At 36.6% G+C, this 27,077-nt stretch overlaps 1 protein-coding gene across 3 annotated transcripts in view; it reads left to right on the forward strand.

Annotated features, from left to right (window-relative positions):
- Window positions 1-27,077, forward strand: part of LOC113038581 (protein turtle homolog B-like) — a 100,323-nt gene that overhangs the window by 63,659 nt on the left and 9,587 nt on the right. For all 3 annotated transcript variants that reach the window (XM_026196101.1, XM_026196102.1, XM_026196103.1), the window contains exons 8-18: window positions 2,807-2,949; window positions 3,215-3,355; window positions 3,455-3,571; window positions 3,668-3,818; window positions 8,618-8,741; window positions 12,608-12,783; window positions 13,780-14,006; window positions 14,630-14,714; window positions 16,972-17,133; window positions 18,736-18,781; window positions 22,396-22,482. In XM_026196101.1, coding sequence (XP_026051886.1) covers window positions 2,807-2,949; window positions 3,215-3,355; window positions 3,455-3,571; window positions 3,668-3,818; window positions 8,618-8,741; window positions 12,608-12,783; window positions 13,780-14,006; window positions 14,630-14,714; window positions 16,972-17,133; window positions 18,736-18,781; window positions 22,396-22,482 — 1,459 coding nt within the window. The remainder of the gene's footprint in view (window positions 1-2,806; window positions 2,950-3,214; window positions 3,356-3,454; window positions 3,572-3,667; window positions 3,819-8,617; window positions 8,742-12,607; window positions 12,784-13,779; window positions 14,007-14,629; window positions 14,715-16,971; window positions 17,134-18,735; window positions 18,782-22,395; window positions 22,483-27,077) is intronic.

Consider the following 27,077-nt stretch of genomic DNA (forward strand, 5'->3'; position numbering starts at 1 on the left):
ATGCAGAATAACGGCAGCATAACAGTGCTCTTTTGCAATTGATGAAAGGGTAACTTTAGTCTCCCGGCATATTCCTTCTCAATACATGGGCACGAGGGCATATTAGCTTCAGCTGCCGCTTTCTATTTGCAGCTGAGAGATTGGAATGGCCTTCTGTCCCCGGAGTCTGGAGCTGAATTGAAACAGTGACCTTGAGTCAGTAAGCTAGCAGATCACTCAGTCACGGCTCACATCCTCCACGTCAATAGAATGATGCAAAGAACATGGGTTTTCTATACGTTGTTAAAAAAAAACACCAACAAAACCCAAACATGTTGCATTTGCAGTAAATGGTGACGGGAATGAATGCTGCAGAAGTGGCTGTGGTATCCAAGGCAACAGACATTTCAGATTCCCTCGCTTGGAGGAAGCCTGTGTCGGACCAGCTTGGCTCGGATGAAGTGGCGGAAAGGGATTACATCATAGCAGAATTCCCAGATTGCAGGCATTTTCACCTGTCCTCTGAAACAGTCTCACGTAGTCTGGCCACCAATGTGTGTAGCGAGCAGAGGCATGGATTTGACAGTAAGTGAGAAAAAAGGAGGGGGAATGTAAAAGGATGACATCATCCTGTGTGGAAACCCTCTTCTCTGCAGTGACGTCACCTGCAGACGCTCCAGCAGGCTGGAAGCGAGGGCGTTGGCGCCCCCTTTGGACGGCTGAGGGCATTGCAGGTCTGCTCCATGCATCAAGATTGCCTAATTTTTTTTTCTTTCCCCCTCTTCTTCCTTTTCATTAGCAGTCCTGTGCTTCATCCTCACAACTCGCTTTTCTTCTGTCCTTTTCTCCACTCTGGTACACTTCTTCCATCGTCCCGACCCTTAGCTCCACTTGTTCTAAAAATAGACCCTGGCACTTTGCTAAGCGTTAAGATGGAGCAGTGTTTTCTTCAAAGTGTTCGTTTCGGAGCGCCGCTCCCTCTCGTTCTCCAGCATGCTGCGGTTGGCTGGTGTCTTCACTAATGAGAGACTGTGATTTATGAGTCACACACAGCTGAATCTCTTTTACAGCATTATTGATAGTCTTCGCTTTAAATGTTGTTTATGTAATATAAAGAAAAGAAAAGTTATCAGCAATAATAATGTTCTTTGTTTTGTGGCACAAAGGAATTAGTGAGATAGTTCGCGCTAAAATGAAAATTCTGTCATTAATTAGTTAGTCACCCTCATGTCCTCCCAAACCTGTAAGAACTTTTCATCTTCGGGACACAAATTAAGATATTTTATTTAAATCCGAGAGCTTTCTGACCCTGCATAGACAGCAACACAACTGATACGTTCAAGGTCCAGAAAGGTAGTAAGGACATCTTTAAAATAGTCCAAGCTACGAAAATACTTTTTGTGCACATGGATAATGAAAATAACGACTTTATTAAACAATTTCTGCACTTCCGTGTCAGTCTTCTCTACGTGTTCATGACAGTATGCATGTGCATTCCTCTGCTTGTAATCAAGCGCATGCATCATGTGACTTTGTGAATGCTCATTGAAGACTGACACAGAAGAGAAGAAATTGTTGAATGAAGTCATTATTTATTTTTCTTTGCACACAGAAAGTATTCCTGTTCCTTCTTAATATTATGGTTGAACCACTTATGTCACATGGATTATTTTAACAATGTCCTTACTGCCTTCCTGGGCCTTGAATGTGTCAGTTAAATTGCACTTCAGGGTTACAAGCAGCATCAGAAAGCTATCAGATTTTATTTAAAATATCTTAATTGGGTTCTGAAAAATAAATGCAGGTCTTACACGTTTGGAAAGACATGAGGGTGAGTAATTATTGACAGAATTTAAATTTTTAGGTGAACTATCCCTTTAATAGTAGCATTGCAAAACATTTGGTTGGTTTTTGAGATAACATATACAGTACGTTTCCTTCAGTGTGTGTGATATTGCACAATTCTGTACATGCATTTGGTTGACCAAATAATGTGTTTATGTATAGTGTGTTTATTTGTTATAATTATGTATTAATTTCTCATTCAAAAGTTTGGGGTTGGTTATTAGCTTATGCCCACAAAGATTGCATCTATTTGATCAAAAGTACAGTTAAAAGTAATTTTATGAAATATTATTAACATTTCAAATAACTGTATTTTTTTATGCATTTTAAAATGTAATTTATTCCTTTGATGGTAAAAATGTAATACTCCCATGATGATATATATATATATATATATATATATATATATATATATATATACATTATAAAGGTCTGAATGCCTGATAAAACTGCCACTTTTGATTAGCTCAATGCATCTTGTTGAATAAAAATATTGTTTTCTAAAAAAAAAATTAAAAAAATCTTACCGACCCCAGACTTATAAATGATGAGTCAGCTTTAAACTTTGCATGGGGAAAACACAACTCACATTTTCTGTAGAAAAATAACAAAAAAAGTACATTTTTTTTCAGTTATGTTGATAGTAGCTATTTTCCGCCTGTGTTTCCAAGGCACTTACTGTGCTGTTCTACGATTAGCTGAGTAATAGTCTCAATGTGAGCTAGTTCAGATCTTTTTGTCTGATTTCTGACTCTCTAAAGTTCATTATTAGTGTACTTCTCCATCAGTAGTTGACTCATTTAGAGGATTTGTGCTAACTGTTCCAGACTAATGACTCAGAGAGACATCCGGAACAAACTCCTCTCATCTGTCTGACAGTTAACATTGCACAAAACCTTACATGTCCTTACAGTATACCAGATATCTAACATCTCAACATTTATGCAGTTTTTATTGATTCTACTCTTGTTGTGTCCCATAGACCCTGCCCGTGTGGTGAACATGCCGCCCGTTATTTACGTGGCCATCGGACTGCCTGGGTACATCCGCTGCCCGGTGGATGCCAACCCGCCTGTCACTTCAGTGAAGTGGAAAAAAGACGGCCTGCCTCTGCGGATAGAGAAGGTGAGTCCAGCTGGACAATGATCTCAGTGGGCCTGTGTGAGATGGGTTTCATTCACAGTTCACACTGATCTCATAGTCTCACACTGACAAAGATCATTGGCTCCACTTCAACTATAAAGCCAAATGGAGAATAACTGCCCTTAGCAAAGAAACAGGATATTAAGTTCATTCTTGATCCCTGTTCCTCCTCAGTTAAAATATGTAGATTTTTTACAATTGATTGTATCCCTGATTGTATGTGTGCTGAAGTTTCTCTCTGTTGCAGTACCCTGGCTGGAGCCAAATGGAAGATGGGAGCATTCGAGTGTCTGAGGTGACAGAGGACTCTCTCGGCACCTACACCTGCGTGCCTTACAATAGCCTCGGTACAATGGGACAGTCCCCTCCCGCCCCTCTGGTGCTAAAGGTAAAGAATGAAACTTGTAGGTTCTTTCTTTTCCTTTTTTACCTTTTTGATAATATCATCTATTTGCATCAATATGACATGGTGTGTGGCGTTGGATAGGACCCACCCAAATTTCTGGTGGTTCCTGGAGGGGAGTACAGGCAGGAGGCTGGTCGAGAGCTGGTCATCCCCTGTGAGGCAGAAGGAGACCCATTCCCCAACATTACATGGAGAAAGGTAACCTGCATCCTTAAGAATCCTTAAGTAGAATTTCTGTATCATAGTCAACCAAGCTAAAGTGTTTGCTAGAACTGTTTTCTTTTATTGGAGAAGGTAGGGAAGCCCAGCAGAAGCAAGCACAACGTCCTACCCAGAGGCAGCTTACAGTTCAAATCTCTCAGCAAGGAGGACCATGGGGAGTGGGAGTGTGTCGCCTCCAATGTCGCCACGAGCATCACTGCCAGCACGCACCTCCTAGTGATCGGTAGGAGACATTGAGCCAAATGGCGCTACTCATGATGCACAAACACGACTTGTTGTAAAGGGGTTTTTCCATACAGCAATGAATTTTGATCGCATTAGATTAAAGAGTGTTATTTTCAAAATTTTAGTTTATATTTTGCAGGACAACAGTGGTCTTTGTCTCAGGGTTCTAGGAGTAACCCTTACAGATCAGGACATTTTTTTAATGTCATGGAAATTTCTGTATTGAGTATATATTTTTCTAGTTCTACTTTGATGTAGAATATTTTTTGTCTAATTATGATTTATGTACTATATACTAGTATATATTTGTTCATTTTTTTTATTTAATTTATTTCATTTAAATATTTTTTATGTTATTTTTATATTTTCAGTTCATTTTTTAGCATAAGTTTTATTAATTTGGTTATCTACTTAAATTTTTCTATTTAAACTTTTTTTTTTTTTTTTTAGTCTGTTGCCAAGGCAGCTTTTCAAATTTTCTGGGTTTTTTTTAGATGTAGTTTTTCATGTAGTATTTTATACACTAAGAATTTTATTTTTCATCTTTATTTCAGTTATGCTTTATATATATATATATATATATATATATATATATATATATATATATATATATATATATATATATATATATATATATATACACACACATATACATACATACATACAGGTGCTGGTCATATAATTAGAATATCATCAAAAAGTTGATTTATTTTACTTATTCCATTCAAAAAGTGAAACTTGTATGTTATACTTATTCATAACACACAGACTGATATATTTCAAATGATTATTTCTTTTAATTTTGATGTTTATAACTGACAACTAAGGAAAATCACAAATTCAGTATCTCAGAAAATTTTCATATTGTGTAAAGATTCGACATAGAAGACACCTGGTGTCACACTCTAATCAGCTAATTAACTTAAAACACCTGCAAAGCCTGGTCTCTTAGTCTAGTTCTGTAGGCTACACAATCATGGGGAAAACTGCTGAAACGACAGTTGTCCAAAAGACGACCATTGACACCTTGCACAAGGAGGGCAAGACACAAAAGGTCATTGAAAAAGAGACTGGCTGTTCACAGAGCTCTGTGTCCAAGCACATTAATAGAGAGGTCAAGGGAAGGAAAAGATGTGATAGAAAAAAAGTGTACAAGCAATAGGGATAGCCATACCCTAGAGAGGATTGTGAAACAAAACCCATTCAAAAATGTGGGGGAGATTCACAAAAGCCGTGTTTCCACTATCGAGCTAAGACCGGGCGTGCTAGTGCGTGCCAGGGCCAGTCGCGTTTCCACTGTCACTTCCGGGGCTTGATCGTGCCTCGCCGGGGCTTCCTCGGGGCCAACGGCCAGGGTTTAACGGCCAGCTGGGACTAGAGGAGGAGTTATGAACAAAGGCGGAGTTTCTCAGCGTCTGGAGACCATCAGCGCGGATCATTTCAGAAAGATAACAGCTTTAACACCAGCATTAAAGACGTTTTAAAATAAGTTGAGCTCAAAACTCACTCTTAGTTATCAGCAAGTGTTTGAAATAACTTGATCCGATGTGGATTATAATCACTAAACAAGGCAGAAATATTTAGAAGCGATGTAAAAGACTGTGCACGCTAAACATTAACGTTACCATAGTAAACGTGGTAAATATGACCGCTTGGATAAATCAGACGTCAGCTTCTTATTCTTTATCACAATTGTGTATTTATTAAGTAACATTTTATCTGTCGTCTCGTTTCGTGACTTTAGCTACACGTTGCATATCATCAAAATATAATAATGATTTTTGTTCGGGAGCTTTTATAAAAATAGAGAGTCTGCTCTGCGTATCATTTCAGAAAGATAAGAGCTATAACACCAGCATTAACACTTTTTTAAATAAATCAAGCTCAAAACTCTCTTTCAGTCAGCAGCGAGTGTTTGAAATAACTTGATCCAATGTGGATTATAATCACCATACAAGGCAGAAATATTTATAAGCGATGAAAAAGATATGCACACTAAACATGTTACCATAGTAAACATGGTAAAATATGACCGCTTGAAGAAATCAGACGTCAGCTTCTTATTCTCTATCACAATCGTGTATTTATTAAGTAACTTATATTATCTGTCACAAGCCTCATCTCGAGAGTTTATCTCACGTTGCCAATCATAAAAGAGTATAGCCTAATAATGTTTTTTGTTCGGGAGCTTTTATAAAAATAGAGATATTATCATTCATTCTAAATATGACGGCTACTGTGGTTAATAAACAGAAACAGACTTGACTGAATAAGCTAATTTCATGAGCGTTAAAAATAAATAAATAAAATAGAAATAAATGTATTTATGTGTGATTAATTTTGAGTCCTGATAAATTAAATCAATTCTATAGTTGAAATCGATGCTTATGAATTTGAATATATAACAAAGCATGCAAACAAACGGACGCTTTTATCATGTTTGTTTTGTGATCACGTATGTTCCAGTGACTTATTTCTGATAACTTCTCTTTGTTGGCGAAATGATGAGGTTGCATGACGTTGTTCTGAGAGGCGTGTAAAGGGCGTGTTTTAGTGACATGCAGCAGTGCTTCAGGCTCCACTGTGGAAACCCTGCGCTATTCTGGCCTCGGTGCTACTGGCCCGGGGCTATTAGCCCCGCCTGGCCCGCTTTAAGCCCTAGCTCGCACTGGCCCGACAGTGGAAATGCGGCTTAAGAGTGGACTGCAGCTGGAGTCAGTGCTTCAAGAACCACTATGCACAGACGTATGCAAGACATGGGTTTCAGCTGTCGCATTGCTTGTGTCAAGACACTTTTGAACAACAGACAGCGCCAGCAGTGTCTCGCTTCAAAAAGAACTGGACTGCTGCTGAGTGGTCCAAAGTTATGTTCTCTGATGAGAGTAAATTTAGCATTTCCTTTGGATATCAGGGTCCCAGAGTCTGGAGGCAGAGAGGAGAGGCACACAATCCACGTTCCTTGAGGTCCAGTGTAAAGTTTCCACAGTCAGTGATGGTTTGGGGTGCCATGTCATCTGCTGGTGTTGGTCCACTGTGTTTTCTGAGGTCCAAGGTCAACACAGCCGTATACCAGGAAGTTTTAGAGCACTTCATGCTTCCTGCTGCTGACCAACTTTATTGAGATGCATTATTCATTTTCCAACAGGACTTGGCACCTGCAAACAATGCCAAAGCTTACAGTACCTGGTTTAAGGACCATGGTATCCCTGTTCTTAATTGGCCAGCAAACTCACCTGACCTTAACCCCATAGAAAATCTATGGGGTATTGTGAAGAGGAAGATGCGATATGCCAGACCCAGCAATGCAGAAGAACTGAAGGACACTATCAGAGCAACCTGGACTCTCATAACACCTGAGCAGTGCCACAGACTGATCGACTCCATGCCACACCGCATTGCTGCAGTAATTCAGGCAAAAAGAGCCCCAACTAAGTATTGAGTGCTGTACATGCTCATACTTTTCATTTTTATACTTTTTAGTTGTCCAAGATTTCAAAAAAATCCTTTCTTTGTATTGGTCTTATTTATATTCTAATTTTCTGAGATACTCAATTTGGGATTTTCCTTAGTTGTCAGTTATAATATAATCATCAAAATTAAAAGAAATAAACATTTGAAATATATCAGTCTATGTGTAATGAATGAATATAATATACAAGTTTAACTTTTTGACTGCTCTTCACTAAAACTTGTTGAGCAAATTGTTCTTTCAATGATTTTTGTTTCAGTGAGTTCATCTAACGGGTTCACAAATCAGCCCGAGTTACTCTATTCTAAATAGTCTAAATCAAAAACATTTAGTAAAATCCTTATCCAGTATATCAAACAAAAAGTAAAAATCATTGGTTAAAAACTGTGGGTTCCATGTAGACTTTATAATGAAATCTCTCAGTTAATGTTTTACTCTATACACAGACTAGGTATTTAAGGAGTATTTCTAATTTATGATTTAAGTATTGTGAATTTTTTTTTTAAAGAAAATTAATTAATTAATTTAATGAATTAAGAAAATAGGATTTCTGAGAAAAAGTTATCCGTGATCTCCCTAATCATCCTCAAGTAGTGAATATTAATGAAGCTCATTCTAGGGTACTGATTTGACTGGTGTCTTCATTTAATGTTAAATCACTTTAATACCACGTACTTGCCAAAAGTATTGATTTTTTAGTAAAGACTTGTTGCAGTACTTTGAATTATATTTATACGCAGACTCTAATTTTATAGGATATAGCTTATAAATTCAATAAAGGAAAGTAGCGCAAATGCTAACATCCTGTCTCTTTCTATTAGTGGCTAGTGCAGTTGTAAACAAACACTGCCAGCATAGTCCTTATATTTGCATGTACATTGTGCTATTGGGCACTGTTTGTATTTGTTTGAATACCTGACCTTAATTATTAGTTAAAGAAACTTTCTGATTAGCAGCCAAGCAGCAGCTACTAGGCTAAACTGTTAGCTATTCAGTGAGTTCCTCTCAAAAAGCTATCTGTGCAAAAGTCTTTTTGATGGGTTGGGTCTCTAAGAGATATTATATGTTGTGAGCAGACTGCTAGAAATGTTTCAGTGTCTTAATGTGTCCTCAAAAGCATCCCCACAGGTTAACAGTTAGCTGTTAAATAAAAGATAAAAGATAAATGATGCACACAGAGTCTGTTTGTTTGTGTTATCGCTAGTGTTTGTGTTAAGACAAGTGAGCTAATCGCTCTGACATAGGGAAATAAAATATGTGTGGCCTTAGCGTCTGTGTACAAGTGTGTGTTTATATTGAGTGTGACACGGTGTGTCTTCCTTCCACAGGCACAAGCCCACACGCCCCTGCCAAAGTCCACGTTTCAGTCTCGACGACCTCGGCCAACGTCTCGTGGGAACCCGGTTACAATGGTGGCTTTGAGCAGACATTCTCAGTCTGGTACGGCCATGTGTGAGTCATCCCAGCATGCTTTGCTTTCTGCTTCTTTTCCTAACTGTTGACCTGAGCTCTGCCGCTGCTGTGAGGCTGCTGCATCCGGGGGCAATGGGTGGGATGGGGCAAAACCTTTCCCCATAGGGATGAGATGACCAGCAGGGCCCTTCAGTCTAGAGTTGGACACACTGTTAATATTAATGTCAGTGCAGCTTTGTGGTTATGGGTATAATATCATGGTCAGGACTCTTTATATGGCATATAATTAATAAAATACAGTCTAGTTTGATATGAGTCTTGTTCATAACTTCCAAATAACTTCATACTGGAATGTATTGAGCAAAGATAAGCAGTTAGCTAGCATGCTGGCCATGTTACATTTCTAAAGAATGTTTAGAAGTAAAGTAGAACTCATATGTAAGTCTGTAGTTTGTACTGTACATACAGTACAGTATTGTGCAGTACAGTATGAAGCCCTGAGAGATTCCGATGATTCTTATGCATGAAAAGTATTTATTAATGTAAAGACTTTGTCTTGTGCCTTCTCGCAGTTAAGTGCTAAACAGTTTTTGATATTTTAACCATACACAGAAAACCAACTATTGCAAGTAAGTATTTACTGTATGATTATTTTAAAAGTTTTCATTACTAGCTTCGGTATGGTGACATCCAGGGTTTAAAGAGGTGACCCTGAGGAACTTTTGTTAGTGACTTGATCCACAATGGCAAACTCTTGCTTCTGGGTTAATCAGCAGCACATTTGTCTCCTTGTTCAGTCGTCTCCTCTGCCTCTCTTCATCTTTCTGCTGCCCATGCCAGTGCTTCTGCATCCCTGTGATTCTGCTCCCTGTGTGCTGCTGTCCTCTATGATATTCACCCAGAATATCAGCATTCTATAGCTTTCTGTGCTCCTGACCCTATAGAATGACACATGCTTCGCAATAGCCTTTGTATGTTTGCGTTGGTGGGTACGACAAGAACATTTCAATCGTACGTCTTTAAAGCTGTGCATTTGCTAGCTATACTTGGAACTTATTCATTTTAGAACATACTGTATTCCTGCAATGTCACACCAGGTAACAGATGGCAGCAGTGTTTCATGGGAATGTAGCATGAACAGGTTTAGCCTGTTGCGAGCCCTGGAGACAGATTTCACTCCTTTTTGAGCTATTAATAGTCATGAAATTTAGTTTTGAGTTTAGAGACTCACATGGCTGTTATATGGAGAAAAATAGAGGAAAGTGTAAGGATTGTTTGACTTGGGAAAGCAATGTTTAATTATAGGACTGTATACAGTATATACACTACCCTTCAAATGTTTTCTGGTCTGTAAGGATTTTTTTTTTTCTTAAATGCTCATCAAGAATGGATTTATTTCATCAAGAATGCATTTCGAGTGCTCATCAAGAATGCATTTATTGCATTTATTTTATGAAATATAAAGTATAACAGGAAAAAAGTGCAATAACATAAAAATAAAAAATAATACATTTAATACATTTCAAAATAAAATTTCATAAAAGTATTAATTTAATTAAAAATACAGTCCGCAGTCTTTTGAACTGTTGTGTTTAAATGTATGTATGTTAGATCAGCATTATGCGCCTACATTGCAGCTGCAGTAAGTCTGCTGGTTTTGCTGTTTACATTGTCATCCAAGACAGATCTGTGTCTCATACAAGGGAACAGTGTCTGTATGTCTCACTCAGCATTTCTTTACAGTCTGTACCGACTACTAATTTGAGCTCTTCCACTAAAACAGCAGTCCACACATGCAAAAGCTATGGAAGAATAGAAGCCCAAGGAGGATGAAAGCATTTTAATCCTCACCCAAGGGCCAGACCTTAATCACCGTTCTGCTTCCGACTTCTTAGATCATCATTATCCGCTGGCCTGATGTGTCCATCATGGGTGCCTGAGCAATCAGAGACCTGTGCCTAGAGCTGGCTAAAAATGTTTTTCATTTGAAACATTGGGTAGTGTGACTCTGTGTGCAGTGGCACTGGGCAGTGTGACTTTAAAGGTTGTGTATGAATGGCCTTTAAAGGTGACCCACGTGAGATTAAACAACAGCTCCCGTCAGCCTTCTTTGACGCAGATAGTTGACGTGTTCCTGCTCCTTCCTGTGCATTGCAGGAGAGGTGCCGAGCAACCACTGAGACGCTGTGAATAACACACATCTCAAGAGCCTGTGAACTCTCAAGCTATAAGGGCATGAATGAAGTGATCAATTAGACCTCAGTGGAATATTATGACTCACCAATAGGAATGGGGCGAATGACGTATACACCTTATTCCTTAACTATTTTCTTTTTGAATGTTATTAATATTCCTAACACAGTGTAATTTCAATATCTCAAATGATGCCTTGTGTTTAGCACATCAATCTGTGAGAGAGATGACATCTTGAACTTTTTGGTTCTTGCATTAGAATGATACAACTATATATATTAGTACATAAAATATTTAAACATTTGTTTTGAGAAAACGAATTCTATGTATTTTATTGAATGGAAGCCTGTTTCCACTGCTGAATTAAAAATAAATAATGTAATTAAAACTTTTAATCTCACAATTCAGACTTTTTTCTTGCAATTGCAAGCTGATGCCTCGCAATTAGTGTATTCTTAGAATGACGTGATACAAACACGCAATTTTGAGGTATAAAGTCATAATTCAGACTTTTTTCCTCAGAACTGTGAGTTTATATCTTGCAACTGTGACTTTGACATGCATTTGCGAGTTATCAAGTCTGAACTGTGATATAAAAAAGAAAAAATCACAATTCTAAGAACATATTCCCCCTCAGAATTAGACTTTTATAACTTCAGGTCTATAGCACATAATTCTGAGAAAAAATTCTGAATTGCGAGATAAAAAGTTGCAATTACCTTTTTTTCCACTGGCAGAAATGGGCTTCCATACATTTCTAATTGTTATAAATCAACAATTTATATATATATATATATATATATATATATATGTATATATGTATGTATTTATGTATGTATTTCAATTTATTATTTATTACTTTGTATACTATACTTATTATTTATTTCATTCTTGTTTAGGTATTCAGTGGTTTTTAACATATATTTTTATTTTTATGATGGATTTTCATATTTGAAGACTGATAGTTTGAGTAGTAAGATAGATAGTTAAAAAAAAAACACACGTCTGTTTCAGTTTTGTCACACATTTACACTTTATATTTTATGATGAACAAATGGTGATCTTGTTTTTTTGCGTACAAAGAAGGTCAAAGAAATTTGGCTTAAATTTAGTCGGGACCTCTGGTGGGAATCATCTCTTGCATGCCAAGGAGCAGCAGATTATCTGAATGAAGCATGCTGGCTGTAGGTGCAGTTACACAAAGTTTTGAGCATGCAAAACTACTTGGACATGTGCAACATGGCATGATGTGAGAGTCCAGGGCTTCTGTAGTTAAAAAAAACAATACATTATCAGCATAAAAAAACACTACTCCACTTATCCACAACACTGTAGCCATTCTGGAGGTTTCTATAGGAGACGTATTGTCCATAAGACTCATTTCAAGCCATAGGTCTTTCTCAAGAGATAAAGGGAAAAGAGTTGTAGGCCGTACAAGGCACACTGAAGATCTATGAGGATATTTTTGTAAAGATCAGCGGTCGAAAACCCATCCTTCAGAATTTCCTCTGGGAAACCGTGAGACAGTTTTGTGTCATTGGATATCACTGAGCACACACACTGAGCTAAACAAGCTGTCTTTTTATGTCTGGCTGCAGGCAGTGCTCTCATCAGTATTGTGAGCGACATGGCAATCATTATAAGAGCGTATGCGCATGTATGCTTGTGCCGTGCTGAACTCTCTCCATCTGTGCATGTGACTCCTCCTGCAGGGTGAAGAGGGAGCAGTTAGGACCGCATGACTGGCTGTCCATGCCTGTGCCCAGCGGGCAGCATTGGCTCCTGGTGCAAGGCCTGGAGCCCGAGACGGCCTACCAATTCAGCGTCCTGGCCCAGAACAAGCTGGGGACGGGCCCGTTCAGCGAGGTCGTCACTGTGAACACACTAGGTTGGCCACCTGCACAATTCAACTCACAAAGACAAGATCATCTCTGCCTGACAGAAATGCATTTTATTGTGGGGATGGGAATGGCAGAATAGTATTTTGATCCCTGTTATAATGTTTTTTTTTTTTTTGAACTTTTGCAGAAGCTCCAAATATATTAGAATATATTATATATTTTATTTACAGAAATAATACAATTCTGTCTGATCATTTTAAAGGTATTGTAAAAACTTCTAAATGGATATTAGTATTACAAATACTATTAAATACTATTAAAAAATTAAATTTAAATTAAATTTATGCATTTAGCATAAATAGACTTACAGTGCATTCAGGCTATCAATTTAATTATAATGATAATAATAATAATTTATATGTTACTTTAATACTAGCAAATGTATCACTTACAGTATAGTATATCACAACAGTTCAGATGTTTTTTTTTTTTTTTTTTTTTTTTTTACATTTATTCTATAGTATTTATACTATAGAAATAAATACTTTTATTGAGCAAAGATTAATCAAGTTAGCCAAAAGTGTCCATAAAGCAGTATTATTTTAGTATTACTGAGATACTATTATAGTTTTTATTAAAATTGTTGTTGTGTTTGTGATTTTTAGTAGGTTTTTTGTATATGTATGTAGTGTTTGTGTGTACATATTTATATAAACATTTTATTTGTTTTAGTTTTAGTAATTTTACTACATTAAGTTTAGTTTTATATATTTTATTATTTAATTTAGTCAGTTAACCTTTTTTTATTGTAGCAATGAAGATATTTTTATGGTTTTAATTTGTTACAAAGACATTTATAATGTAACAAAAAATATGTCAAATATATGCTGCTCTTTTGAACTTTCTTTTAATCTAAAAAAAGCAATGTTTTCACAGAAAATGTTAAGCAGCATTACTGTTCTAAGCATTAATAAGAACAAATGTTTCTTAAGCATCATATCAGAGTGTTTTAATGATCCAGTGGTTTACTTTGTTTCCTCTAGTATTTCCTATAAGTACCCCAGAACCACTGGTGCTGCTTACCCCACCACGGTGCCTCACAGCCAACCGGACACAGCAGGGAGTCCTACTCACATGGATCTCTCCAGCCAATCACACCTCGCCAATTGATCACTACATCATGGAGTTCCGCCTCGGGGAGAGGTGGGATGTTCTTGATGATGCAATCCCTGCTGGAGAGACAGAGCTGTTGGCTAGAGACCTGGTTCAGGTATGCCTGAGATGACCATTTCAAAAGATTGACATAAGGCTTGAAATGGCATTCCTGCAGGTGAAAATGTGTTTGAGCGTAAACTATAAACTAACTTTTTAAGGATAATTCATCCAAGAATAATCATTTAGTCATCATTTTGTTGCACATTTAAAGGGTTAGTTCACCCAAAAATTTTAATGACTCACCCTCATGTCGTTCCAAACCCGTAAGACCTCTGTTTATCTTTGGAACACAGTTTAAGATATTTTAGATTTAGTCCGAGAGCTCTCAGTCCCTCCATTGAAGCTGTGTATGGTATACTGTCCATGTCCAGAAAGGTAAGAAAAACATCATTAAAAGTAGTCCATGTGACATCAGAGGATCAGTTACAATTTGTTGAAGCATCAAAAATACATTTTGGACTTTATTCAGCATTGTCTTCTCTTCTGGGTCTGTTGTGTGTGCGTTCACAACACTACAGTGACACTGTTGACGTGTTATCTTTGTTATTGGGCGCATCAGAAAACACATCAGCAGCACCCCACAAGGTTTTTTACTGCAACTAAAGTTGAAATGGATTGAGTTTTCTAGTCATCTGTTTAAAGGAAACATGCTGTACATGTCTCTGCATTGTTTTGCAGGAAGCCTGGTATGAGTTCAGAGTGATGGCGGTTATGGAGGACCTTGTCAGTGAACCCAGTAATGTAGTGGGAGTCTCTAGTACAGGTCAGTGCTCTGAGGATTTTGAAAATGCATTGTGAGATTTACTGCACATAATATCATGTTATACTGTGACATTTTTTGTAGGCCCACGCAAGCATCAATGGAGTGAGTTGATTCTGAAATAGTGATGATCTGATGAGACTATGCTGCCATCTGCTGGATTTAATGTCAATCACACAGTTTAAAATGGTGCATTGTGCTCTTATTTTTATATATACGTTTTTTTTTTTTTTTTTTGTTTTTTAGAAATATAGTTTTTATATCACTGACCGTATCCCCTGCTCTATTTTAATATATTTCTGTGATGGCAAAGCTGAAGCTGAAGACTGCACCCATTACGTCACCATCACATGATCCTTCAGAAATCATGTTATTATGCTGATTTCTTATTATTATCAATGTTGAAAACAGTTGTGCTGCCTAATAATTTTGATTGTTTGTTTATTATTTGTATAGCACATTTAAAAACAACTCATGTTGACCAATAAACAACATATAAAACAGAATAACCAAAAGTAAGACAGCAAGAACATAAGAACAACATGACATAAACAGAACCTCCAGAGAACCTCGGAATGATTGAATTTACTAAATAGACTGCGCTGTAGTCAGAATTAATTCACTACTTGAAGTTAAAATAAACACGAGGCTGTCATTCAGGCTTTGTTTTAATTTTCAAAGCATCCCAGGATGATTTTGAATGTATTTTGAATGGCTTTATGGATCATGATAGGCGACTGTTTCATTCTGTTTCAATTCAGTTCAATTCAAGTCTATTTGTATAGCGCTTTTTACGATATAAATCATTACAAAGCAACTTTACAGATACAACACAATATTTAGTAGTAGCTTATAAGTGATGACTGTCAGTTTGTGTGCATATGACAGGATTTTTCAGAAAAATTAATGCAAGACGTAGTTAGCCAGACATAACATTATAAACAGCAATTATTAAATGATGCAATGACACTTGTAGCAATATTTGTTAGTTCTGTTTGTTGATTCGGGGTTAGCATCATCTGAGGACCTCTGAGGGTCAGCATCATCTCTTCTCAGGTGTTCTGGATCCAGACTGGAGCTTGTGTAAATCCTAGTTGTAAATCCCATGGCAAAACATAGAAACAAACAGAGACATCATTAGCATAGCTGCTGTTCCAACCAAGTAAAATTAATTAGTTTAACCCAAGCTAAATTATAAGAATGCACATTTGATCAGATACAACTGTAGTCATAAATTATGAGGTGCATTATTCGAATGCTTGGCGAAAGAGATGCGTTAATCTAGATTTAAACAGAGAGAGTGTGTCTGAACCCCGAACATTATCAGGAAGGCTATTCCAGAGTTTGGGAGCCAAATGTGAGAACCTCTACCTCCTTTAGTGGACTTTGCTATCCTAGAAACTACCAAAAGTCCAGCATTTTGTGACCTTAGGGTGCGTGATGGGTTGTAACGTGGTAGAAGGCTGGTTAGGTACGCAGGAGCTTAAACATTTAGGGCCTTATAGGTAAGTAATAATAATTTGTAACTGATATGGAACTTCATAGGTAGCCAGTGCAGAGACTGTAAAATTGGGGCAATATGATCATATTTTCTTGACCTGGTAAGAACTGCTGAATTTTGGACTACCTGTAGCTTGTTTATTGAAGAAGCAGGACAACCACCTAGAAGTGCATTACAATAGTCCAGTCTAGAGGTCATGAATACATGAACAAGCTTTTCTGCATCAGAAACAGGTAACGTTTCGTAACTTGGCAATGTTTCTAAGATGGAAGAATGCTGTTTTTGTAACATGGGAAATATAGTTTTCAAAAGACAAGTTGCTGTCTAATATAACACCCAGATTTCTGACTGTAGAGGAAGTAACAGTACATCCGTCTAGTTGCAAATTGTAATCTACAAGATTCTGTGAACTGTTTTTTGGTCCAATAGTTAATATCTCTGTCTTATCCGAATTTAATAGGAGAAAATTATTGGTCATCCAATCTTTTACATTTTTAACACACTCTGTTATCTTAGATAATTTAGAAGTTTCATCTGGTCTCATTGAGATATATAGCTGAGTATCATCAGCATAACAGTGGGAACTAATCCTGTATTTTCTAATAATATTACCAAGGGGCAACAATCTTTTAAATCTTCCCTGTTATTAACTAAATAATTCGGAATGAGCTGTATGGTTAATTGTTGAAATAGCCCACACTAAGATTGAAAGCGCTCGTGTGTGTGTGTGCTGAAGGCGAGCTTGTTTGTATCTTTCAGACTACTTCCCGCCGCCTGAGGTGCCAGACGAGGGGCTGGCGCGGCCGGTGGTGGCAGGCATTGTGGCCACCATCTGTTTCCTGGCAGCAGCCATCCTCTTCAGCACGCTAGCGGCCTGCTTCGTCAACAAACAGAGACGGCGTAAGCTCAAGCGGAGACGAGGTCAGTGGTGCCCTCGCGGTCTGAATGCCCTCCTCTTTCTCATCCAACCACATGCCCTTCACATCTTACTCTACAGACTGTTACATTTTTTTTTTTGCCCAAGGAGTTCTGGAAAACAGCGGGAAACTTTCCATTATGTTTAACATTCAAGACACTCAGACACTACAGTTTTGATCTCTTACAGTTTTGAAGGAGTTTGCAGGCAGTTGTTAAAATCACACAACTGATGATGCAGAAAGCTTTCAGAATGGTTTTTCATCAGGAAATGCAGGGCTCCAGACTGCGACAAAATGGTTGTAGTTTGCACTCTTTTTTTCCGGCGGTGCAATTACATTTTGTGACTGACCGTTGTTTAACTGTTAAGCGCTGCCATTTCTGTTGCATATGAGAAACATGAAACGACAAATAAAACAAAAGCATAACAAAATCCTGCTACTCGTTTGAGCTGCGCAGCGCAGACTGTTCATCAGCTGGAACCGTGACACAAACAAACTTGTCCAAGCTCAAAACAGCTTTACTTGGGAACCAGAGTTGATTTTCTGACACTGTTACAGCACAGTGGTGCAACATCCAGTGAGATAAAGATAAATAAAGATTGCTGTGAGATCTAGTGAGTTGCATTCAAATTCTGCACAGAAATCTCTGTTAATCTCAAAAATATACTGTGGTGAACAAACACTTATGTAAAATTAAAGAATACATCAACTCACCACTAGAACCTGTAGATGGCAGCAGAGGAGCACTTATTCTTATTGGCTTAATATTTATTAATTTCTACTTTTTTCATTATATTTTGAAATGATAAAATCACTATTATAAAATCACTAGTATAAAATATAAAATTAAGAAATCATATTTTGTCTGAGTTTTGGACTTTTTTGTCTATGAAGTAAGTAAATTCACAAAGTGCCTTGAAAAAACAACTTTTAATAATACATTTAATAAAAGGACAATATATTTATATTTTCTACTTTAATATATATATATATATATATATATATATATATATATATATATATATATATATATATATATATATATATATATATATATACTTTTTTTAAAAGTAGAAAATATATATATTGTATTTTTATTAAATGTACCATTATTTTGTCAAATGTGTATAAACAAGAAATAAACAAGAATTGAAAATCCAATATTATTAGTAGCTGCACTTATTAATGCAAAACAATAGATTTTAATTTTATGATTAAATTATCTATATTCTTAATATTTCCATACACCACCCCCCAGCACTACCAAATCTGCTCCTGATGGATTTGTTTGCATCTACAAGTGTACTGTAATGAGTAATGTCATGTCCCTCTGAAATTAAAAGAATTCTGCACATTTTAATTTCTATAAATTAAGTCTATTTATTATCAAAGCATATTTCAGCAATACAGTTAAAATGATGGGTTGATTACATGAACGATTGCATTGCAGACTGATTTAAGATGTGCACCTAAATTTTCTCCTTGTGCTCCTAAAAAAATTCAGTCAGGGGCTACAGTGTTCCTAGTAAAAATAGTTAGTCTGGAGCCCTGAAATTAGTCATTTTATTCACGTCTGAAATCTCTAATCCGGTTTTCTCTTCAACAGATCCCCCCCTGTCTATAACACACTGCAGAAAGAGCGTGGAGACTCCGTAAGTAATGTCTCTTAAGAACTTCCCCCTTCTCCCCTCGCACCTCAGTTTATTCAGACAGAGAGTGGAGTGTGCTTCATAAATCAAGGCATCCGACAGGCACGCCCTCTCGTTTACAGATCCTATTAGAAGAGCCATTTATTACTGCTCAGTGATAGGCCTGTGATGTACTGTGTTCATGGACTGGATGGTCGAAGTTAATTTCATCAAAGAGCAGTTTATTCATTTTTTCATTAGTCTGGATTTCTAAATAGTTCTCTCTTGTGTTTGCCTTGATTTGCACTTTAGATCAATGGTTCTCAGCCTTTTAGACTCCAAGGTCCCCTATTTTCCACAGCACTATTTAAAGGCTCCCTAAATCCCAGTTTCTGTAACTGAAATAATTACTGTATAACATTTTAGAATGCGTGCTTGTTTGCGTGCGTGCGTGTGTGTGTGTATGTGTGTGTGTGTGTGTGTGTGTGTGTGTGTGTATGTGTGTGTGTGTGTGTGTGTGTGTGTGTATGACTATTCCACATCTGGAAATCACACTTTTAAAAGAAAGCTTCTGGATATAAATCCCGTGGGAATTCTGGTTCTTCAAATGAAACAAAGAGTTATTGAGGGGCTGAATTAAAATGATACATATCTTGATTAGATTAGCTTATTATACAGCTTGTTTTGTCTCATTTTAAATCACTTTAAGTCATCTTGAAACCCCTTTGAAAGTTGGCCCTGGCCACCTAGTAGAGATTTGCTGCTTTACAATAGATGTTATTGTGCAGTACTTGTATTAGCTTATTCAAATCTTAGCCTCTAATTTAATTTACTACATTCACGTTTTGTGTTTATTAACAAAGTATATTTTTTGAAAACAAAGAGTATAAATGTAATATAAGCTTCACATTTTTGGCAGTTTAAAGACTTCAAATACTAACATTTAGCAAGAACACTGTCAGAAAAAAGCAGTACACAACAGCATATTAGTAGTGTATGTTATCTATCTATCTATCTATCTATCTATCTATCTATCTATCTATCTATCTATCTATCTATCTATCTATCTATCTATCTATCTATCTATCTAAAACAAGCAAGCTGTGCCCAGATTTAAAAAGTAACTCAAAGTATCATAACACATTACTTTCTGTTACGTAATTAGTTACTTTTTTTAGGGAGTAACGCAATATTGTAATGCTTTGCTTTTAAAAGTAACTTTCCCCAACACTGTTTATTAATTGCATTTGAAGTTTATTCCTATGTTTTTTTTTTCTGTAACTAATCTTGTGTTTTATGGATGTTAATTAGACATTTAAGTTATTGTAGGAAATCAATGCTGTTCATGTATTCCTGCTTGATAAATTGACTGTGGTTTTGGCCTGCTGTCTATGAATGTTCATGGTCTTGATAACACTTCCTAACCTAGCAAAGAAAGTACTGCAAGATTAGGGTCAGCTTCATCCTCATAGTAACTGGTTTCTGCACAGACACCGATTTAAAGTGACCTGCTGTTTTTGAGTTCACATGGGAACAATCAGACACTGAAAAGAGAGTGCAAAACATGTTTGTACAGTACAAGCACTGTAAATAGTATGTTAAGTTGTTAAAAGTGTTTTTTTTATCATTTTGTTTGCTATAATCCAAACACACAGAATACACAATTTATTGTGAAGATGAATATTAATCACACATGGAGTTTATATTAAAATGGACTCTCTGTAGTTCACCCAAAATCTTTTCTTGTATCTCTCAAAATTAGTAGATGTATATACATTTTTTTCAGTGAATAGTTACTTAAAACTGCTTATACACACACTGATATTTAAAAGCATTGAGACTTTTATGATTAGATTTTTCTTTTACTTTTTTTCTGAGCATTATAAGCAGTAAGCAGTATTCCATAACTTACCATTAAAAGCAGTGCTAATCGCCTTTCAAAATTACTAGTGCGACATGTAGCTTAACTCAATGTCAAAACCATTTTTTTTTTAAACGATAATCCAGAGTTAATGTTGTATGAAAGGCCCAGAATTTATTTTTGGCTGAACTGTAATGGGTTTGGGTGATAACCACAATATCTGTGGATTCTCTACCATGGTAAATGTGCATGCTGAGTTGTCTCTGCTTCAATTAATGCCTGTTACAATGCTTTCATATTTTTATTTAGCATTTACCATGGTATACTAACACACTACTGAAGAACAGGGAGGGTATTTTACTTTATTTCTCCAGTATACAAGTGCAACAATCTCGGCTTGTCCTAACTTACATTTTACACTAACTCTGCTGTTTGTCTGTCTTCCCAGCGCTAATAACAGTGGACATCGGTGACTAGGATTTTCATATTTATACATTCAATAGTATTTATCCATATTACTTCTTCATAATCTAATATTTAAAGTGTTATCCTATCACAGTATTGCATACTGCTTTGATGAATCTAGAAGAAGCAAATTAACTTGCATCCTCTGATGACAAACAATGAGATTTAAGTGACTAGAGAGAGCAGTGCTTCTCTAGAATAATACATTTAGACTAGTGATGTCTCCGATATTACATTTATAGTACTTGATCCTCCTACATGCATCTTTCAGTAATCTAAAGCTAAATGGGTTAACTCTGGTATGATGTCAGTAATAAACTGCATAGTCGTGACATTTAAAAACATGCTGCTATTCAGCATACTAGTTCACTTTATTGCATGATATGCTGGGATACGGTATCTATTTGTGGTAGTGCTGTAATATTGACTTGAGTATTATAGCTAGTTATGTAACCGCTTTTATCTGCAGTATTTTTATGGCATCAAGTATTCATTTTTCACAATGTATACTTTCAGTTATTGTACTTCTTTTACATAGGCTTGTGCTTTGCAAAATTATACAGTGGAGGCAAAAGCATGATGTCACAAAAAAAAATCTGGTATTCATTGTCAAGAAAGAAAGAAAAAGGAAATTTGGGGATTTTTAACATATAAAATTAGGAAATGTTAATAATGTTAAATCAATGAGAAATGCTTAACGTTGTATTATTTCAATAAATAAGCTCATTTGTGTAATAATCAGAATTGTTATCACTGAAGCACGAGATCAAATCATTCTGGAAAACAAACTCTATAGGTTTGTGTAAAACTTGTTGATGAATTTTGAGTCCAGTTGTTATTAAGGCAACTTATTTATTTTTTCTGCATAAAAAAAAAAAAAAAAAAAAAAAGGGAATATAATTCATTTAAAAATGGAGACCCAAAGCATTTAGTCTCAGATCTTTGCACTCCACTGTATATCAGCCGCTTTTGTCAGGAATCTCAAAGAAACCTCTGAAGGTCTCCTGGTATTTCAAAAAAAGGATGCTGCATGGTTCCAAGCTGGCGTTGACATCCCTGCATGCATAGGCCCTACAATGAGTGAAAGATGATAAACGGTCATTTAATAAATGCACAATCCAGTGCACTCGATCATTATCATTTCTTATGTCCTCAAGCTCTCCCTTCCTTTTTCCTTTACTTTTATCTCTCCATGTCAATGTTTTTTTTTTCCTTCTGCTATGTTGTTTTTTATGGAAAGCAGCCTCGTTAATTGCCAACATGACCCCTCCCCTCCCCATCCTTCCCATCTCTATTGTGTTTCCTGCCGCAGGAGTCCTCTTACACCTCTACCTGGCATAGAACCCTACTGGGAAGGCCAGGAAAGGAGCAGCTACAGGCCTCCGCCGTCCAGTCCTCTGTGAGTGCCTGCACCTTGTTCAGCAGTGTGCACTGCCTTATGTCGCATGCGTCCCATGTGCGCTGCTGGGCACGGTTGTTTTGGCAGGCTGTGAACCCATGTGCTATACACACACAGGAGACCCAAAGCTTAAGACTTTGTCACCTTTTAGCATCCTGCCGACTCGCACATTTACACTTAGCATTTTGAAATTAAATGTAAAATAGCTTTCTAGGTTATTTTCAACTTAATTTCTGATTTAGTCCGTGTGAGTGTTTGTATAAATAAACATTTACATTAATACACTTATAATGGAAGCAGGAAAGTATGCCAGAGGGTTTCACATCAAAGCTTGTATTATTTTTGTAAATGTCTTTTTGTTTGAAGTTATCACCTTTATTTTAAGATGGCAATTGTTCTCATGGTGGAGCAACTGGTTATGTATTACAAAAATAATTATTCTGATCGGTTAACTAATATAGAAGTTTAGGGATAGTTACATGAAAAATAAAACTGTATTATCACACTGCTCTCTGTCTGTTTCTCTCTCTCTATAAAAATATGTGAACCTATTAGAATTAGTTGTTTTTTTGCATTAATTGGTCATAAAATGGCAAACACAATGTGCTTACGCTAACAACACACACACTAAGCACATTGTTGTTGTCAATACTTGTGACTTTGATGAAGATCAGATGACATTCTATGACCAATTGATGCAGAAAACCAACCAAGGTTTCACATACTTTTTCTGACCACTGTGTTATATCCAATTATAATCACATGCTCATGTTCATATGAAGTGATATATACTACTCTGTAAAGAAGATCCCTACTGCCTCCTTTTTAATTTCCTCACAAAATATAAATTCTCATATTCATTTTTAAAATAAAAGAAGGAAATAGTTTCAAATATATCCTCATAGTATACACTACATAATCTGTTGGCCTCCTAGGCTTCCATTATAAGTGTATTTACCTATTCCATTTATAAATTAAGGGACTCGTTTTCGAATTAGCATACTAAACTTGCAGTCCATAGGCTTTAGGTTGTAAATATCTCGGTATGCACCTTTAATTTGATTAAGGCCTCAGTTTATTTTTATGTGTCCTGCAGAGGGCGACATAGCACCTTTAATTTGATTATGAGGCAGTGCATTAGGAGCTGTGAAATCCTCGTCACAATGGGTCATGAATGCTTTCATAACGCTTGCTTTATATGAAATTAAGCAAGCAACAAGACTTTAAATCAAATTTAGCCCTTCATTGAAATATATTATTAAATTAGATAAATATATCAAACACAACCATCTCTGAATCAAATTTAATACAGCTCCCACAACTCTCATCAAGTCACCCATTACATGACTGGACCTTTGCTTTAAGATGATTGTGTGGATGTGACTTGATTCTCTTGTGATGCAGTCACTTTTCCATGTAGTTAAGCCACCCCAGTTTACTCTTAGTTCTTCTTGGTGTTATTCTCACTCCTGATGGGTCAGTTTTCTCTCTTTCTGCCAAATATTTTTTCCTCCACAGGTCCACTTTTTTAGTGGAAGTCTATCTATCTATATATCTATCTATCTGTCTGTGTATCTGTCTGTCATGATAAACACACTACCAATGTTAAATTCTAATGTGTGTGTGTGTGTGTGTATGGGTATATATATATATATATATATATATATATATATATATATATATATATATATATATATATATATATATATATATATATACTGAACAAAATTATAAACACAACACTTTTGTTTTTGCCCCCTTTTTTCATGAGCTGCAGACTTATTCTATGTACACAAAGGCCTATTTCTCTTATATATTGTTCACAGATCTGTCTAAATCTGTGTTAGTGAGCACTTCTCCTTTCCCAAGATAATCCATCCACCTCACAGGTGTGGCATATCAAGATACTGATTAGACAGCATGTTTACTGCACAGGTGTGCCTTAGGCTGGTCAAAATAAAAGGCCAATCTAAAATGTTTTATCACACAGCACAAAGTGACAGTTGTTGCATGTTTTGAGTGGGCGTGCAATTGGCATGCTGACTGCAGGAATGTCCACCAGTTCTGTTGTGGCCAGGAGATATTAATTTGTGGGAACGTCATAATAACTTATGTCGTGGTCACGAGATCCTTTTTGTCAATCATTTGTTTGAGATGTTATCTTGAGGGAACGACATCCTTTTCTTGTGACCACAACTTCTCATGTTGAGGGAACGAGGGAACATAAAATAAAATATTAATGAATACATCTCTGATAATCACGGGTTGCGATGGTCACCCAGGTTTGTTTACGCATTAAACTCATGGCCACGAGAAAAACATGTCGTTCCCTTAACATAATATGATGCTACCACGAGTTAATATGTCGTGGCCATGACAAAACTAAGTGAACCGACCATGTCCCCTCCCAGGCACCGTACACCAGATCTGTTGCCAGTGAATTGAATGTTCATTTCTCTACCATAAGCCATCTCCAAAGGCATTTCAGAGAATTTGGCAGTACATCCAATCAGTCTCACAACCGCAGACCATGTGTAACCACACCAGTCCAGGAGCTCCAGTTCCTGCCAATATCCAGCAACTTCGCACCGCCATTGAAAAGGAGTGGACTAACATTCAACAGGCCACAATCAACAACCTGATCAACTTTCTGTGTTGCACTGCGTGAGGCAAATGGGGTTTTCAGACACCTTCGGACCCCCCAGTACAGTAAAACTGCACATTTTAGATTGGCCTTTTATTGATGCCAGCCTAATGCACACCTGTGCGATAATCATGCTGTCTAATTACCATCTTGACATGCCACACCTGTGAGGTGGATGGATAACCTCGGCAAAGGAAAAATGGGGGCAAAAAAAAAATGTTGCCTTTATAATTTTGTTCAGTGTGTGTACAGTATATATTTATATCATTACTTCAGTTTTGTAATAATAATAAAATATTTACTTGCTGTATTCTGCATAATGCATTGCATGTGAATTTTTGTGCTTCCACACATTTGCAGTAGTTTTAATAACATTGCACACATTTAGACCAAAGGCTGCCAAGGGGTGGCTTGCACTCTCTTTCATGTGTCTTAACCACCCCCATAATGTTTGTTTCAGATTTCTCCCTCCCAAGCACCTGAGCCACTGCCTGTATGTCACCAACACACCCCTGCACACCAGAGGTTAATGTGCAGCAGCTAGTATTACTGCGTTCAGATTGCTTTTGTTGTTATTTATTGTTTTGTTAGTGAATCAATCTTATATAAATGGTAAATATTTTGTGAAATCCTGGTATTATAAAACTTATGCACTTTGTGTTGTTATTTGCAATTATGTTTACAGTGAGTGGTAACAGTAGATTGAGCTTTTATTGAGATATTCTGTGCCAAAAACTGTATTAACTGTGGTATTACTGTGCATTGCCAGACAATCATTTTTAAATGCTTAGCTTGATTATTCCAGGAAGATTTTGAATTTTGTGACCTAAAAGCAACAACATGTTTGTATGGAAAAACGAAAAATTAGCATGGAAGGTTTATTTTGGTGGACTCTATAAAGTCTGATAACATCTTCCTATCAGCAATCCTGAGGTCATTATCTTTCATCACAACATTTAGCAGGACAACAACTTGACATGATCAGATGATAAGGATAATTACAACTAAAACACACTGAATCTTTGATGTTTTTTCAATGTTTTAATCCAAAACATGTTTACTCTTGCAAAATGAAAGCACAGCAAGCGAGCCAATATCCGATCAAACCTGTCTGTGTGTTTAAGTTTTAGTCTCTTAACAGACATGTTGTGTATTATGCCTCTAAACATTTGTGAGAACAATTGTGGGAAGTTTCTTTGGTGGGGAATTTCTTTTGCTAAAGAGTGTGTATTGTGTGTTCCCTCAGCTTGGCTGGGGAAAAGCCTGCTTTATGGTGCACTGTATTGTTGCTTGGAGCAGGCATAACGTCATTGCACCTGAATGGTGGTCATCAATAGGCAGTTGCCATGGAAACCAAGCTCTGTCACCGCAGCCATTACAAGTGAAAGTGCATGGTGTAATGATTCAGCGAAAACAAAGCTTCAGCCATTACATGTATATTTGTTACTGAATAAAGTATTATGGCTCTCCAACATTTCTTGATTTTCTCTCTTCTTTTCTGGACTATGCTTGTTATTTCTCGTTGTTTGGTCACATAAATACTCTCAGTTGAATATCTTGGAAAATGTCACCATCTATGATTAACGAGGACTCATTTTTGGTATTTATTATGTCTACCCCGCACACACACACACACACACACACACTAAACAGTACTGTTAAACTGAATTAGCTGTGACATTCAAACAGTGGTGACTGGAGAGTGTAAGGCCTTAACAAGGATGAGTTATGACAAGATATATCCAGAAAAAAACTGTGAAAATTACAACCAACAATCATTTTAATCACATCTAGGCATCTATATTAGGTTTCAGGGTGCTACTTTATAGGGCCTTAAATAATAGTGTAATTATTCTTAAGTCCTGTGTCCTAGATATTTTCAAACTGATTTGAAGATATCTGATTTGTTTTTAACATGTAGCATAAAGATGTCAAAAAGATAAACTGGCAA

This window comes from Carassius auratus, chromosome 21, assembly GCF_003368295.1.
Source record: "Carassius auratus strain Wakin chromosome 21, ASM336829v1, whole genome shotgun sequence".
NCBI lineage: Eukaryota > Metazoa > Chordata > Actinopteri > Cypriniformes > Cyprinidae > Carassius > Carassius auratus.